At 36.7% G+C, this 14,950-nt stretch overlaps 1 protein-coding gene and 1 long non-coding RNA gene across 2 annotated transcripts in view; both read left to right on the top strand.

Annotated features, from left to right (window-relative positions):
• The window catches only part of DIAPH2 (diaphanous related formin 2), a 157,681-nt gene that overhangs the window by 77,450 nt on the left and 65,281 nt on the right, over positions 1 to 14,950 (top strand). Inside the window, exon 23 of the mRNA XM_079319084.1 lies at positions 653 to 778. Coding sequence (XP_079175210.1) covers positions 653 to 778 — 126 coding nt within the window. The remainder of the gene's footprint in view (positions 1 to 652; positions 779 to 14,950) is intronic.
• LOC306808465 lies at positions 1,614 to 2,918 on the top strand. Its single transcript, XR_013776046.1, has 2 exons — positions 1,614 to 1,714; positions 2,205 to 2,918. It is a non-coding gene; the product is annotated as an uncharacterized lncRNA (long non-coding RNA).

Below are 14,950 nucleotides of genomic sequence, written 5' to 3'. Positions count from 1 at the left end.
TAAAAGCTCCTTTAAAAAAAAAAAAAGGAGTCTTTTTTTTTTTGTTTTAAATTAGTGAGGTGTACTCTGAGTCTTTTACTTCCTTTTGATTATCAGCAGCTTTTATTCCTCAGACCAACCTTTGCTATTAACACAGCTCTGGGCCCCAGAAATCAGTGTCATTTCAATAAAGAAAAATATTTAATTTTTTTCTCCCATGTCTATTCTTTAAATCATTGCTGGAACAGAAATGTGCATTAATAAGATCATTCATTTAACCAAGTACATGCATTAAGAAGATGAAATCTCTTTGAACTCTAGTTAGTTTTTAATCTTTGAATTAGATTTAAAAGAATATTAGAAATAATAATATTAGAAATATTGGAAATTTTACCATAAATTTAAATAGAAATGGAATAATTTGAACTAATGGTAGAATTAAGTGGTGACATTTCAATGTTAAATATGATGATCTGGTATATTACAGTAGATATTTTCACTTTATTTTTATGAAGGGAAAGATTTTTATGAGCAGTAATTCAGAAAAATATGACTCCACTTAATGGAATCATTCTCTTTCAGGCTATTTATACTGACATTGTTTTTTCCCCTTGTGATATCCTTTCTGGAAGCTTTATAAACTCTTTGTTTTTTGGTTTTTTTCCCCTCTTAGTTTCAGCCCAGACTCTGAAGAGCAACCTTGACTCCATGAACCAGCAGATCCAGCGCCTGGAGAGGGACATTGAGAATTTCCCCAAATCCCAGGATGAGCACGATAAGTTTGTGGAGAAGATGAGCATATCCTTTTTAAACTCAGCACCCTCATCCTCTGCTGCAGCATTTGCAGCACTTGAAAATAGGTTTGGAGTCTCTTTTCATGTGTTTCTTTTAAAGCAGAGAAAAAGCATCCATGGTTGTGGTGAATGTAAACAGAGAACTGAAAGCAGCAATAATCAGATTTTCTAGGGAACACCCAGACAGATTTCCTGAAGTAGTTACAGTCAGCAGCCATAAAGTCAGAATTGGGATTTCTTTTTTTCTGTCTGAAACAATTATTGAATCAGTTTTAGAAAAATACCAGCAGTGAAGTTGATATATTTATTATTTTAGCTGCAGATGTGCTGGTAGAGGTGTTCATTTTGTTAATAGCTTTAAGTTAATTTTATTTAATTTTGGAGGAATATTTACATTTGTTAGCACTTGAAACTGTTGTGTGCTTTAATTTCTGTAGAGAACAGAGACTCTGGATTCTTTAAGCACCACCATCTCTGGGGGACTGTAATATGATTTCTGTCTAGCTTGGTTTTGTATATCCACCTTTCATTTTGTCCAGAAGTTTAAAGTAACAAGCCTACTGAAGATACAAGAAGCTCACAAAAATGCAGCAAAGACTGAGAAAAAAACCCCTTTATAAAAAATCAAATAATAATAAATTCTCAGGTTTTTATTGGGCTCAAATGTGTGGAAATGTAGGAGTATTTGGGGTGTGCCAGGTCCAAGGCATCCTGTGCATTTCCAGAAGTCAGAGAGTTCCTGGGGTCTCTCCTTTCCTGCTGTGACAGAAATCTTGGGGTTTGGGGTTTTTCAGAGGGAGGAAAAAGGAGGGGTTGATGTTGAGATGCATTCACAGCTGAATTGGTGTAAGGAGGATTTCTCCCCACTGCTGTCTGTGCTAAGTCAGTTCTTTGCAGGATTTTCCATCTGAATGGAGTCAGTGACAGGATCTCACAAGCAGGTATTTAACATCTCTGGATTTATTTTAAATTTCTGACAAGAGTGCTGGAAAGAAGCTTAAGAGAGACAACTCCTGACTAAATGGAAAATTGTTTCTTATTCCTTACATCTTCCCTTTCACCTTGTCTTAGGTGTGAGGTTAAGAGACTTGCTGCTGGTAATCACTGTTATCATTCTGCTGTTAAACAAAGCTCATTAATATTTCCCTGAGCTTCATCCACATCAGGAAAACTTTTAATATTTCCTTGTCATTGTCCTGTGCCTTGGCACCCATGCAGAGGCTTTTTTTTTGTGTTTATTCATGTGATTAGCATCACTCAGATGATTTGATGAGGAAAAAGAGCCAAGTAGATAATATTTAACATTTTTCTCTCTGCAGCTTATCACCTGAATTTTTTAGAGGAAAAAAAAAAGTTTGTTTGACAACGGAAAAGAGTAAAAAAAAAAAAAAGGAAAAAAGTACAATTTTTTTTTTTTTTTTGTATTGGCAGAAATAGGAGGAGCCTATGGAATGTTTGGAAATGAATTATCCCCAGTGTTGGCTCCTGGTAATTTCCAACCCTGGAATTGAAGCAGCCCCCAGAACTGTGCCTGCTTTTATCAGCCCTGGCACTTTGGGTCTTGACAAAAGAGATAAACCTGTAATAAGAGATGCCTGTGATTCCACCTGGGATTAGTGTTTGCATCATGAATAGATGACCTGATAAGTGGTGTGCTTGTTTCAGAAAGTCTTCTCCCTTAGATCAAGTGATCAAGTTTGTTTCTGCTTATCACTGAATATTTAAAGGTTTTCTGCACTCCCAGATTTTTTTATTAGATTGAAGGATAATTTTGGAGGGTGTAAAAATGACACCCTTGTCTGCAGTATGTATTTCTTTGATTTCCTCAGCTGCCTGAAGATTTGTTGGTGATGGCACATCCTGAGATTAGAAAGTTACAGAATTTCAGGCTGAACATTCTCTGAGTGTTTCAGAAAATTTGAGATGTCTCAGTGGAGTTTTAGGATGCAGCAATTATCATATTCAAGGCACAGTTTCTCATTCCTGTCATAAACAAAGCTATTTACCAGTAGTTGTGGATCAGGCTTTCTTCAGAGGATGTGAGAGTGATCCTGCTTGGAGTATCAGATTGGTGTAGGAGGCCAGTGACAAGAAAAATACCATTCATAATATGAATTTATAATAATGAAATGATTATTCTAAATACTGAAGAAAATTCTGACAAACAGTTTAAGTCATTTTACTTTTTCCAACTTTTTTTTTTTAACAAATAAGATTTTGGTACTGTGAGTGACAAAAAGATGAATAGAAAGTCTGCCTCCATTTTCATTTTGGATTTTTTTTCTTCATCACTTTCTAAGCATGATAATTTTTCACTTCACTTAATCAGTTTTTTATTTAGCACAAACAGTTATTCATCTCAGTGCAATGTGGCTGAAGAAAAGAAAGGGAGTAAAATATTCCTTCTGTGAATTTCTTGCTGTATTAAATAACTTATGTGTGATTCCTGAAGCAACTTTTTCATGATCTGATCTGTGGCTGCCATTGTGTTTTACCTGAAGATCAATCTGTAAATAATTCAGCTTTAAATGGGAGAGCTTTCTTTTCTAATTAGCCCTGCTGCATGCAGCACTGAGGAGTCTGATTCAACAATTTAGAAAAGCAGTTACTATGCCAAAGCTGGCTTTCACTTTCTGCTTTATTTCAGTGTTTGTGCCTCTAATTGAAGATCTTTTCTAAAGTGCAGAACTCTGAATTTTATATTTGCCTGCTGGAGATGTATACACTGATTTCAGTGATGTTAAAACATGAGTGTCTGCTTGGGGATTGAGAAAGGTATTCAGATTAATGGACTTCAAATGTAAATGTTATTAACAATGATTAAAAACAACTGAATTGAAAAGCAATTTCAGAGGGAACAAATGGCAAGTTGTACAGAGTTAACATTAATATTGATTTAGAACTGTAAATACATGAATAATAAATACCACTTTTCTCCTTTCCAACATACACACACACACTAAAGTTTATTCCTTTTGAAAATAATTTATTCCTCTAGAAATAAAGGGGAGCTTTGAACCTTGTTCTGAGGGGCTGCAGGGCACTTATGTGGTCACTGGGTTCTTGCTTTTCTTACCCTGCTCCCTGAACAAAATACCTTTAGCTGTGTATCATTTATAAAATACCTGACATGGAATTATTTCTCCACTGTGTCCTACACGAGCTGTGGATCCTTCAATCCTTGTTTGGCTTTTCTGCTTTTCAGCTGGATCATTTACCCTCCATTAGACATTAGCATGTCTAAACTTATTGAAATCTTTTGCCAGCCAGAGCAATCAATGCTGCCACGTGGGTTTTCTAACTGATTGCATACATGTGAAGAATTAAAAGCTTATTTTTAAAGAATTGCAAAATTAAGGGAATGATGAATGAAAGAGCAAAAATTACAGCAGATAAAAAAAAATTCAAAGCGCTGTGCATTCATCTTATCATTAAATGGAACAGCAGCAATTTGTGAACTAATTTTAATTTCCAGTAAGGAACACCATTCATTAGAAGAGAATCCTTTTCATGGAATAAAAAAGCTGCTTTCCTGACAGGCATGGATCCTCACTTGATGTGCATTTATACTCCCTGTTCTGTCTAATAACCATTGCAGCCTCCCAGCCCCATGTGAGGGGCTCATTTCCCACTTGATGCACTCCAGTTGTGCAGAAATGGGCTGGGGACAAGGCTGGGGACTGTTGTGCATGGGAATGTTGAGATTTCATCTGCATTAATGAAACAGCAGCTGATAAATCTCTTGTGGGAGCTGCTCTGCAGAGCAGCCCCTGGGGAAGGAGCCAGGGCTCCCAAATCACTGATCCTTTATTCCCAAATCACTGATCCTTTATTCCCAAAGCATTGATCCTTTATTCCCAAATCACTGATCCTTTATTCCCAAATCACTGATCCTTTATTCCCAAAGCATTGATCCTTTATTCCCAAAGCATTGATCCTTTATTCCCAAATCACTGATCCTTTATTCCCAAATCACTGATCCTTTATTCCCAAAGCATTGATCCTTTATTCCCAAATCACTGATCCTTTATTCCCAAATCACTGATCCTTGATTCCCAAATCACTGATCCTTTAGTCCCAAAGCCTTGATCCTTTATTCCCAAATCACTGATCCTTTATTCTCAAATCACTGATCCTTTATTCCCAAATCACTGATCCTTTATTCCCAAATCACTGATTCTTGATTCTCAAATCACTGATCCTTTATTCCCAAAGCATTGATCCTTTATTCCCAAAGCATTGATCATTTATTCCCAAATCACTGATCCTTTATTCCCAAATCACTGATCCTTGATTCCCAAATCACTGATCCTTTAGTCCCAAAGCATTGATCCTTTATTCCCAAAGCATTGATCATTTATTCCCAAATCACTGATCCTTTATTCCCAAATCACTGATCCTTGATTCCCAAATCACTGATCCTTTAGTCCCAAAGCATTGATCCTTTATTCCCAAATCACTGATCCTTTATTCCCAAAGCATTGATCATTTATTCCCAAATCACTGATCCTTTATTCCCAAATCACTGATCCTTTATTCCCAAATCACTGATCCTTTATTCCCAAATCACTGATCCTTTCTTCCCAAATCACTGATCCTTTATTCCCATTTCATTGATCCTTTATTCCCAAAGCCTTGATCCTTTATTCCCAAATCACTGATCCTTTATTCCCAAATCACTGATCCTTTATTCCCAAAGCATTGATCATTTATTCCCAAATCACTGATCCTTTATTCCCAAATGACTGATCCTTTAGTCCCAAAGCATTGATCATTTATTCCCAAATCACTGATCCTTTATTCCCAAATCAAGTCTAGATTTCTGCTTTTTGTCATATTTTAAGTTGCTGTTACATCACAGAAGTGTCCATCATCATCAGACTGTTTTCTTAAAATGTGTTGAGCCTTTGTTTGAATTTATTCCTCCTGCTTACAGTTCAAAACAAGTTTTAAGGGGCAGGAAGCAGAAAGCTGCAGCTGTTTAAAATGGAACAATGATCAACTTGCTAAAACTTCAGGATTTGCTAATATCAGTAAATTACAATGAGCATCCAGCAGGAGGAGGAAAATTCTATTTGGTATTGATTATTTAAGATTTAGTAATTTTTTTGTAGCTGTTTGCATTTAAATAAGAAAAATTATTTCTTAAAAAATAAACTTGTGATTAATTTAACTTTCTATTAGCTTCATACAAGAAAACCCCTATTTTTTTCTAAATTAAAATACTAAGTGGAAGAAAATGATTTTGCAGTGCCTACTGAAGGCATAGGTGAGGATTTATTTCCTGATGAACCATTAGTTTTGTGTTTAAATGAAAAATGTTTTAAGCAATAACTATAAGCCTTATAATGCTGTACATCTGCTTTGCAATTAATTTTAGTACATAAATTGTTCATGTTTCAAGGAACTTTGAAGCAGAGCCTGTATTTTTTTTTTTTTTTTTTTTGGCGTGCTATAGACTTGTGTCAATTTGAATTCATTGATAATAAAATAATAAAATATTCTTCAGAATATCCACCTTGTACCACCCACTCTGTAGGATTCTGTGGAAATTGGTTAACAGGAGCAAAGGAAAATTATCACATGGGTGGTGTAGGTTAGATTTTCCATCTAGGGTGCTCTGCTCTAAGTTTTTGTAGCTCTAAGACAACAAAATTTGTGATTTGAGTATTAGATTAGAGATTGCAGTGATTTGCTTGGCTGTTTGACAGCTCCTGAGTCTGCATGCCCCAGATTTGCATTATTCTGTATTGCCCCAAATGCAGGAGAAGAATCCCTAAAATGCACTTTTGCCAAGGAAAGTGACAGTGTATCATGTTCTGAGAGTTACATTTAAAAACCTTTTATCTCTGAGCACTCGCCTGATATTTAAATGATTTAACTGCTTGATTTAACTGCTGGTGCTTGGAATTCTGAGGAATTCTGAGGGGCTGCTGGATTTCATCAGCACTGGCAGAAAATCCCCCTGCTGAAAGCACAGTGATAGGAGATAGCAAGAATTAGTTTGTACAAATAATCTGCTTTTCTTTTCTTGAAAATTTAGGGCATCAGTGAATAAACAGAGTTTTCCTTCCCCATTTTTGCATTGCTAATTAAGCTCGTGGCATCTCAGCAGTTTGAATCCTATTGAAGAACTGACCCTGCCAAGTTAAAAATCAGATTACAAGCAATTTGGGCTGTATTTAGTTGCTTATATTCAATTGACATTATTAAGCTATAGGGGAAAAAACCTGTTTTTAAGCTCAAATGTGTTTCAGTTGGAGAGTGTGACTCCCCAGCACATGAAATGGTCTGTGTGTGCAGAGCTGCCTTTTTATGGGTACAAGTTAAAAAATAAGGTGATTAATGAGTCAGAAATATGGTCAGGACCTCTTGCAGTTAGAGGGAACAACATCAGCAACACATTCTGAAATCTGAGCAGCCCAGCAACACTCACACAAACAGTCCCAGAAGCTGAAATTTGTTTATTTGTTTATTTATTTGGAGAGCCTGTTGTTCACTGACAGTCCTGATAGAACTGTTGCCATTCAATTTGATTTCCTCTGAGAAATGTCCCCTGTGGCATTTACTAATCCTTTCACTTACCTGATTTTTCAACCTGGAATTAAAAAAAAATAAAAAATAATCCCCCCAATAAAAGAGCTTTGGAATATTTGCATGAGTGGTGTCACATTTGGTGTGACTGGATGTTTGTCATGGAGGTCAATAGATATAATTGAATTAAGGGGAGGTTAAATGTTCTGGTTCTGCTGCAGATAAATATTCCAGACATTTGCTGGGATGTGCAGCAGGTGAATGCTGTGAACCTTTGGACTAAGTTAACTTATAAAAATACAATGCTGAAAAAAAGCAAATTATTTTGCTGTTCTAATAGAGTGACTGTCCTTTTCTGCTCATGACTGAAACAAGTTGTGTTTGGTTTGTTATTTAATACAGTAAATGGCAATGTTGCTAATTCTTGTCCCAAATAATCATCTTTCTAAATTAGTGGGGGGAAAAAAATCAATCAATTTGTCATGATCTCATTACAAACCTAATTTCAGAATTGCTGTGCAGGATTTTACACTGGCCATTTAAAGGGAAATGCTTTTCCTTCATTTACTCTTGTGCCTTGAGCATGCATGGTTACTAAGCTGTAACCCTTGTAGAATTAGATATTTCCCAATTAAAGATGAGTTTAACCTTGTGGAAAAACAACTTTAATCTCCTTCTGCTTGGTCAAGTCCAGTTTCCCTACTGAGAGCCAGGATAACATGAACATTTCTTTGGTGGGATGTGGCTGAGGAATTAAGGCTTCAGCAGTTCTAGCCTTCATTTTTCTGCCCTCTGCTCTGTTTATTGAGAATAAATTCTAAAAGAGATGTGAGAAAGGACTGTCAGCCTGTGGTGAATCTTCCTGGGATGAATGGGGCTGATCCTGTGGGTGGGTTTTTAATCACTCCAAGTATGAAATTTTCCTTGAGGTATTCTGAAATTCTGTATTTTCCTCTGTGGTGCACTAAGCATCCAAAGAGTTGTTAGTCTGGTTTTATTGCAATCCATCAAGGAACAGAAGTGCTGTTTAGATATTTCATGTGAATTGTTTAATTTGATGGAGTCTGCATGTTGCTCTGTGGAAATGGAATTTGAAAAACTTTTAATTGGTCAAGTCTCATCTGGCAGGTTTCCAGATGTTTATTTTTATCCTAATATGAGGTTTTTACAGTACTTTGCTTGGTACTTGGCTTTATTCCCTTTATTATATCTATGTATTTTAATATCTTTATGTTCATTGGTGAGGAAAGAATTCTACCCAGGCTTGCAGAATTGATCATGAGATATTCCATTCTTTTATGAACAAAACATGATATAAGCCAAGAGGGAGCTGTTAGTAAATCAGTGTTTCAGTGCTTGACCAGTAATGTGCAAATTGTTGATTTGCTTTGAGACAAGCTCAGCCTCAGGCTCCAGGCTCCCTTCAGAGTGTGAGCACAGCAGGATGAGAGGCACCCAAAATTCAGTAGGAAAAGGGATCCCTCAGGGGCTGGTGGGAAATCCATTTTTATCTACCTGCCTCAGAGAGAGCCTGAAATAAAATTTAGTCCATCAGCTAAATTACCAGATAAAAAAATCAGTGAATAATTCACATACAAAGAAGAAAAATATAGAAGGGTTGTGGATCAGGAATCAGGAACCTGAAATTGTGAGGAAAAACTTTGGAGAGGTTTTTTTCCACTGTAATGGAGAAAAACAGTGATGGATTTGTGCATCCAGAGGTTGTTCTGGCAGGATAAACTGGGCACTGCCTGCTCTTTTTATGAGGTAAAAATCCACAAAGTCAACCCAGTAGGAATTGCACTATTAACAATATGTTCCTCATCAAGTCAAATTAATCAATTAGAATATTTGCTAGGGGTGTGTTATTTCAATTATTGTTTATTGATTTATTATTTTAAATTATTATTATTATTATTTAATTATAATAATAATTGTTTAAATTGTTTTGTGGGGCAGAGATGGCATTGTGAGAATGTTGGTTTCAGGTTTTTAGGTTTGTATGGGTGCCAGACACTGAACAGGTCAAGGCACTGTTCAGGTTGTTGGGCAGAGTTTTAATTAATTTAATTAAGGCTGGGAGGGGGATGGGATCTCACAGAAACACCTGTGAGCAGGCCTGGGAGAGGAAAAGGAAATGCAGTTCACAGAGGCAAAAAATATTAAAAAGAAGAGTAAGTAATTCATCTTCATGAAAAATCTTTATAGGAATATTGAATCTGTGAACTAACTTAAAACTTGGTGTTTATATGCCCTCAGCCATATCTAATAAAAGCTTTTGTAAACTTTCCAACTGCTGAATTTCCCCAGTTCAGCTGGATTTTCAGGGTCAGTTGGGATTCATTTTTTGTTACTTTACTGTTGCTCTTTAAAGGGGTTTTCTCTCCTTGTTCAGACTTGTGCAGGAAGAATTAAATCTCTTGTCATGCCAGACTCAACAGTGCTTTTTAAAGAGCTTTCCACTCCCTTTCTTATCACAGAATGTTTCTTTTCTTTATTTTTTTCCTCTTTGATCCATCTTAAAGCAAAGTGAGAATGCTTGCTGTGTTCCAGGTGATAACTATAGGATTATTTAGGTATAATCTTTGCTTGGATTGAATTTGAAAAGCACCTAATAATGTGTCATGTTTTACTGCACAAGGTTCATTTCTCTTACAACTATTTGATGTCAGGTAAAAAAAAAAAGACAAATCCCTTTGGGAAATGATCCTTTGTGTTTTTACTGGTCTGGACTAAGGCAGAGTTTTCATAAAGTTGATAGTTTAAAATACAAGAACTTTGGAACATTATAAATGAAAATTGTGTTATGCAAAGCACAATATCAATTTTCTTTGACAGTTTATTCCTACCTTCAGATTTTCATTCCTTTTTACAAAGGAAAGCCCTGATACAAGGAGACATAAGATTATTCCTGTTGGGTTGTAGTAAGGGTTCTGTGAGCAGATAATCTGTACATCCCATTGTAGTGTGGATAAAGGAAGAAATTGATAAATGTCACAAATGGGGAGGCACCATGGTATGCAAGGGCTGTGTGACTGCCAAGAATGTTTATTTTTCTAATTTTTATATCTTGAAAAAGATATATTCTGTAAACTGTACAGTGTGCACTTGTGTACATTGAATTGCAGATTTTGGATCAGAGTTCTCTGCTGGATTTTTGGTGGAATCCCTAAGAGGATGGAGCTCAGTTCTGTTCTGCACCTTGAGACATCCCCTGAAATTGTGCAGAGAGGGTGGGGACAGGGAAGGAGGAGAGAATAAAAAGAGCCAGTGTTGGCTGGCTGGGGACAGAAACCTTCCTGAGAGCAGCCTGCACAGCACATGGAAACTTACACAGGAAAAAAAAATCATTTAAAGATTCCAAAGAATAAAATTCCATTAACAGAACTTCTGTGCATGTAACAGAGATTTAATGGCTCCTTGATTGTGAATCGTTGCCTGAGGGAAACTGGGCTCTCATCCTTAAATTTATATTAAACCAAGTTGTCCAGATCACTGAAAGATATTTTTGTGAAGGATTGTGCTTTATTAGAGTGATAATCCATTAGAAATCCATTCTCTAATTATTGTATGCTTATTTTTAAATCAGAAATTGGAGGGGAAGTGCACTGTATAAATCTCTGGAGCTGCAGCTTTTCAATATCAAATTCAAACTGTCCTGAGCTTGTGCTTCAGCAGAGCTGCTGCTGTTGATGGAGATGCTTTTTGCCCCCCACACTCCAGATAAAACATATTTTTTTAAAGGCTCAAGTGTTTTGGAGAGGAAGGATGTCACTGAGAACAAGAGGTGTCTGTGAGTAAAGGAAACTTTGATTTCAGGTCCTGATTGCCCTGAGTCTGCTCTTGCCTTCTCCCCTGCCAGAGCAGCTGTTTAAAGGATGTTTTCAAGTGTTTGTTGTCTGAGATGGAATTTTGAGGGATAACTTCACTTTCCTGACTTTTCCTTGGTTTCATCCCAGTCACTGGGGTCAAGGCTGTTTGTGTGCAGGCACTGGTGAGCTTCTGGCAAATAATTGCCCAAAGAGTTATAAATCCCAAAAATGTGGAACCATTTCTGGAGGGGAAGGAGGGACATACACCACTTTACTCAAATCATGTTTGATGTGTGGTTTTACATAGGCACCTGCTGTTCAAATTACCATTTAGGAGCAAAATAAATTCATTTAATCTACTCTTCACTTTCATTCTCTCCTCTGCTTGAGTTTGTGAGCATTTCATTGCAGCATTTTTTGTGCTAAACAAATCCCAATTTGAATAAAGGTATTCTATATATTTTTTTCTGGTCAGGTGACATAGAATTCCTTTTACCCCCTGAATTGGAACATCTGGACTATTGAAACATTGAACAATCAGCAGTTTTTCACATTTCTCAAAACAAGAAATTGAGGAGGTCTGCCATAGCAGCCCTAAAGGAAACCTAAAAATCCAGGAGGGGCATTTCTCTTTTCCTTCCCCAACCTTTACCAAAACCTTTCTCTCCATGAAGTAACCAGCAGGTCTGATTGAAGCTTGTGAAAAGCAGGTGCAGGTGACAGCTCAAACATCCCTCCCTTAATTAAAGGAGCTGAAGTGAGCAAAAGCTGCCTGATCAAAGGGAGGGAAGGTGGCTGCAGCTCCCCTGAAAGATTCAGGGCACACAGCTGCAATTCCTGCTTGAGGGATCTGACTCTGTGATCCATCATGGAATATCTCTAGGAGTGGCCACCAGGCTTTTGCTGAGACACTTAAAAACTAATGTTTTATTGTTGTTTGAAACAGTCACAATTAATTTGAATATAATATGCAAAACAAATTTTACAGCAACATTTCATTTGTACGAGCTGCATTTCTGTTGTTTTCTTTCTTGTTTTTATTCATCTGAAGAGATTTTTATCTAATTGTTCTCCAGGGAAAGGATGCTCCAAATCCAGTACTCTGGCAACATTTTCTAATATATGTTTGACTATCATGTTGTCTGTGTTGCCTTCTAATGAATGCAGGAATAGTGATTAATTGTTTGCCACCACAAAACAAAAATGATATTTGAGTTTGAAAAAAAAGCTATAAATACCACTCTTCATACTGTTTCAAATGATTTAAACATCAAAATATCACAGATGAGAATGAAGAACTGGATGATTTTTGTTGTTAGGCAGTATGAAGGCAGTTTCCAAATTCTGGTGATGTCAGTGGAGATGCAATGTTGCTTTTGCCAGGCTGAAAGGTTTGGTTTGCTTTGCTTTCAGCAGTTGTAGAACATTAAAAAACTCTCTCTTTAAAATGGCAGTATAGAATTCAGGGATCATTTCTTTGTTACAGTAATGGGAAAAAAATTCTGAGTTCAGCAGCTTTCTTTTTCTTTAAAACCCACAAGTGGTTCAGGTTAATTTAGGTTAATGCTTAGCTCTAATTTTGGAGTGATTTTTGTTTTTTTGAAGATACAATCTTGCTTTCTTTCTAGCCTGTGGCTTTAAAAATTTTGCCTTTTGAGTTCTCTTTGGAGAGCCAAGTGCTCTTATTTATTTTTAAAGTTTTTCTTTTTGCTACCACAGGAAATTCCTAATTTGCCACCTAAATCTTGGAGCCAAATTTCCCAGTATAAAACAGTTCAAGCCACAGCCTGTGGAGCTTTGCTCCTTGGACTGAATATTTTATAAAGTAGGGCCTTGCTTATCAGTTTTTGCCCAGAGACTTCTTCTGGGACTTTTAGAGAATTGAGCAGTGATCTTTGCATCCTTGTTAACAGAAGTATAAATAAAAAGGTAATATTGAAATGATGTTGACAAAAGCTTTCTGCTGTGCATAGCAATGTGATGGAAACCATGGAAATTGTCTTTTCATTATTGAGAAGTTTGAATGCAGCAAAGTTAGGAACTGAATTGATTGCTTAGAGCTGGGAGGAAATAAACACTGACAGATTTTTTTAGTGTTTGCCAAGATGAAAGTTTTATGGCTGTTTAGGCAAAGGTCTCATCTTAATTAATGTGAATTAGGTGTTATTCTGAGATTTTGGGAGAAGGAGCAGGTCATAGCCAGGGCTGTTCTTGGGTGGTTGTGATCTTCCTGTGCTTCATTTCCACAAAAAAACCCAACACTGAAATCCTCTCTTTTTACAATGAATGCAATTGTGTTCCATAATTCTGGTTGTTAATGATGATTTCAGGTGAAAATGGAACAAAGGAGGAGGAAGAGCCCTCCTTGCTCCAAGACAGCTGAGAATCCTTTTGTGCTTTGGTTTGTTTGGGTTTTTCCTGAGCTGTTCTGTCAAATGCTGAATGATGAGGTAATTTGCTTTGTAATGAGAAAGAAATTCTCACACTGAGCTTTTTATGGGTATTTTATTAGGGAATCTTTGAGCTTTGTGTACACAGACCAAGTTGGGCTCCTGCTATGGCTCTTGGCTTCTTTGGCTTCTAATTTGGGTAGAGTGAAATGGATTGCAATGGAGATTTCTGAATTTTTTTGCTTGTATTGTTTTTGCAAAGGCTCCCAACAAGAGGAAAAGACTAGTGATATAATTATGATTCATAATTATCTGTGTGTGCTCCAGAAGTCTTGGCTGCTGTGCAGGCACAGGGATGCATTATGGATGGAGTGTGAGTGATAAAATTGTTAGCATGTGTTTACATCCTGATGAGGGCAGGTGAAAATAGAGCTATCAGTGGAAATGACTTACTGCTATTAAAGCTGAATTTCTGCCTTCAGTTAATAAGTTCTGTTTGCATTGCCACAGTTCAATTCAAAGAATGCTCTATTATGAATGAGCTGGGAGATTAGAAATTGAGAGCTCCTGTGCATCCTTCATTAAAGATGACACCTTTAACTCAAACTTTCTCTTCTAACAAATTAAAACAGATATTTAGCCTGGTACCTCCTCAAACCAGAATGGTATGCAAGAAAATGTGGAACAGCCAAGCTTCTGAATAAAATACATTTTCTTATGTGAACAAGCACCTTTAAGCTTCTAGTGAAAAAAAAAAATTGTGATGTTTGGTTTGGTTTGGAATGGCAGGAATGAAACCAAGTTTAGTTTTGAAATGAGCACTCAGTAAATCTTCAGCCTCTTTTCAGGAAAGCATTGGGATTAAGTGTTGCTGTAGCACAAAGCTGGCCCAGCTCAGATTCCTCACTAATTTATTTCATTTATAAGTCAACGTTGGCACTGCTGGCTGGATCAGCACATTGTGTTTTCCACTGCTGATATTTCACAGGTATGGGGTTGATGAGGCACATGGAGTGTGACAGTAACTTTGTTAATATTGCACCTTCTATGACTGGGGACTTTTGTCTTTACAGCTCTGCCTTGTCTTCTCCAAAATTAAGCAGAGCTGAAATCCTCCATTCTCTGCTCACCCCATTCATGTCTTGCTGCCATCTCTTTGTCTTGCAGGCCATCTGTTAAAGATATTTCTTACTTGCAGTTTGTACTTAATAGATAAAAAATAATAATGTGGGAATCACAGTGTCTGTTTCTAGTGGTGCTTTGAAATATCTGTTTTCAGCAGCAGCATTGGATTTTTTTAGTGCTTCCTGTTATTTCTTCTGTGAGTGTGAAACATCAGTGGAGGGCTGGGAGCTCTGCCTCTAAGAATCTGCAATTGTCAAAGTATTTTTTCTTTTTTTTCCAGTCATTTTTGGGTTTGCATTCTATTATGTAAGATTAT

This window comes from Erithacus rubecula, assembly GCF_903797595.1.
Source record: "Erithacus rubecula genome assembly, chromosome: 15".
NCBI classification, from domain to species: domain Eukaryota; kingdom Metazoa; phylum Chordata; class Aves; order Passeriformes; family Muscicapidae; genus Erithacus; species Erithacus rubecula.
The sequence above is the reverse complement of the archived record's forward strand: the minus strand, read 5'-3'. Positions and strand labels throughout refer to the sequence as shown.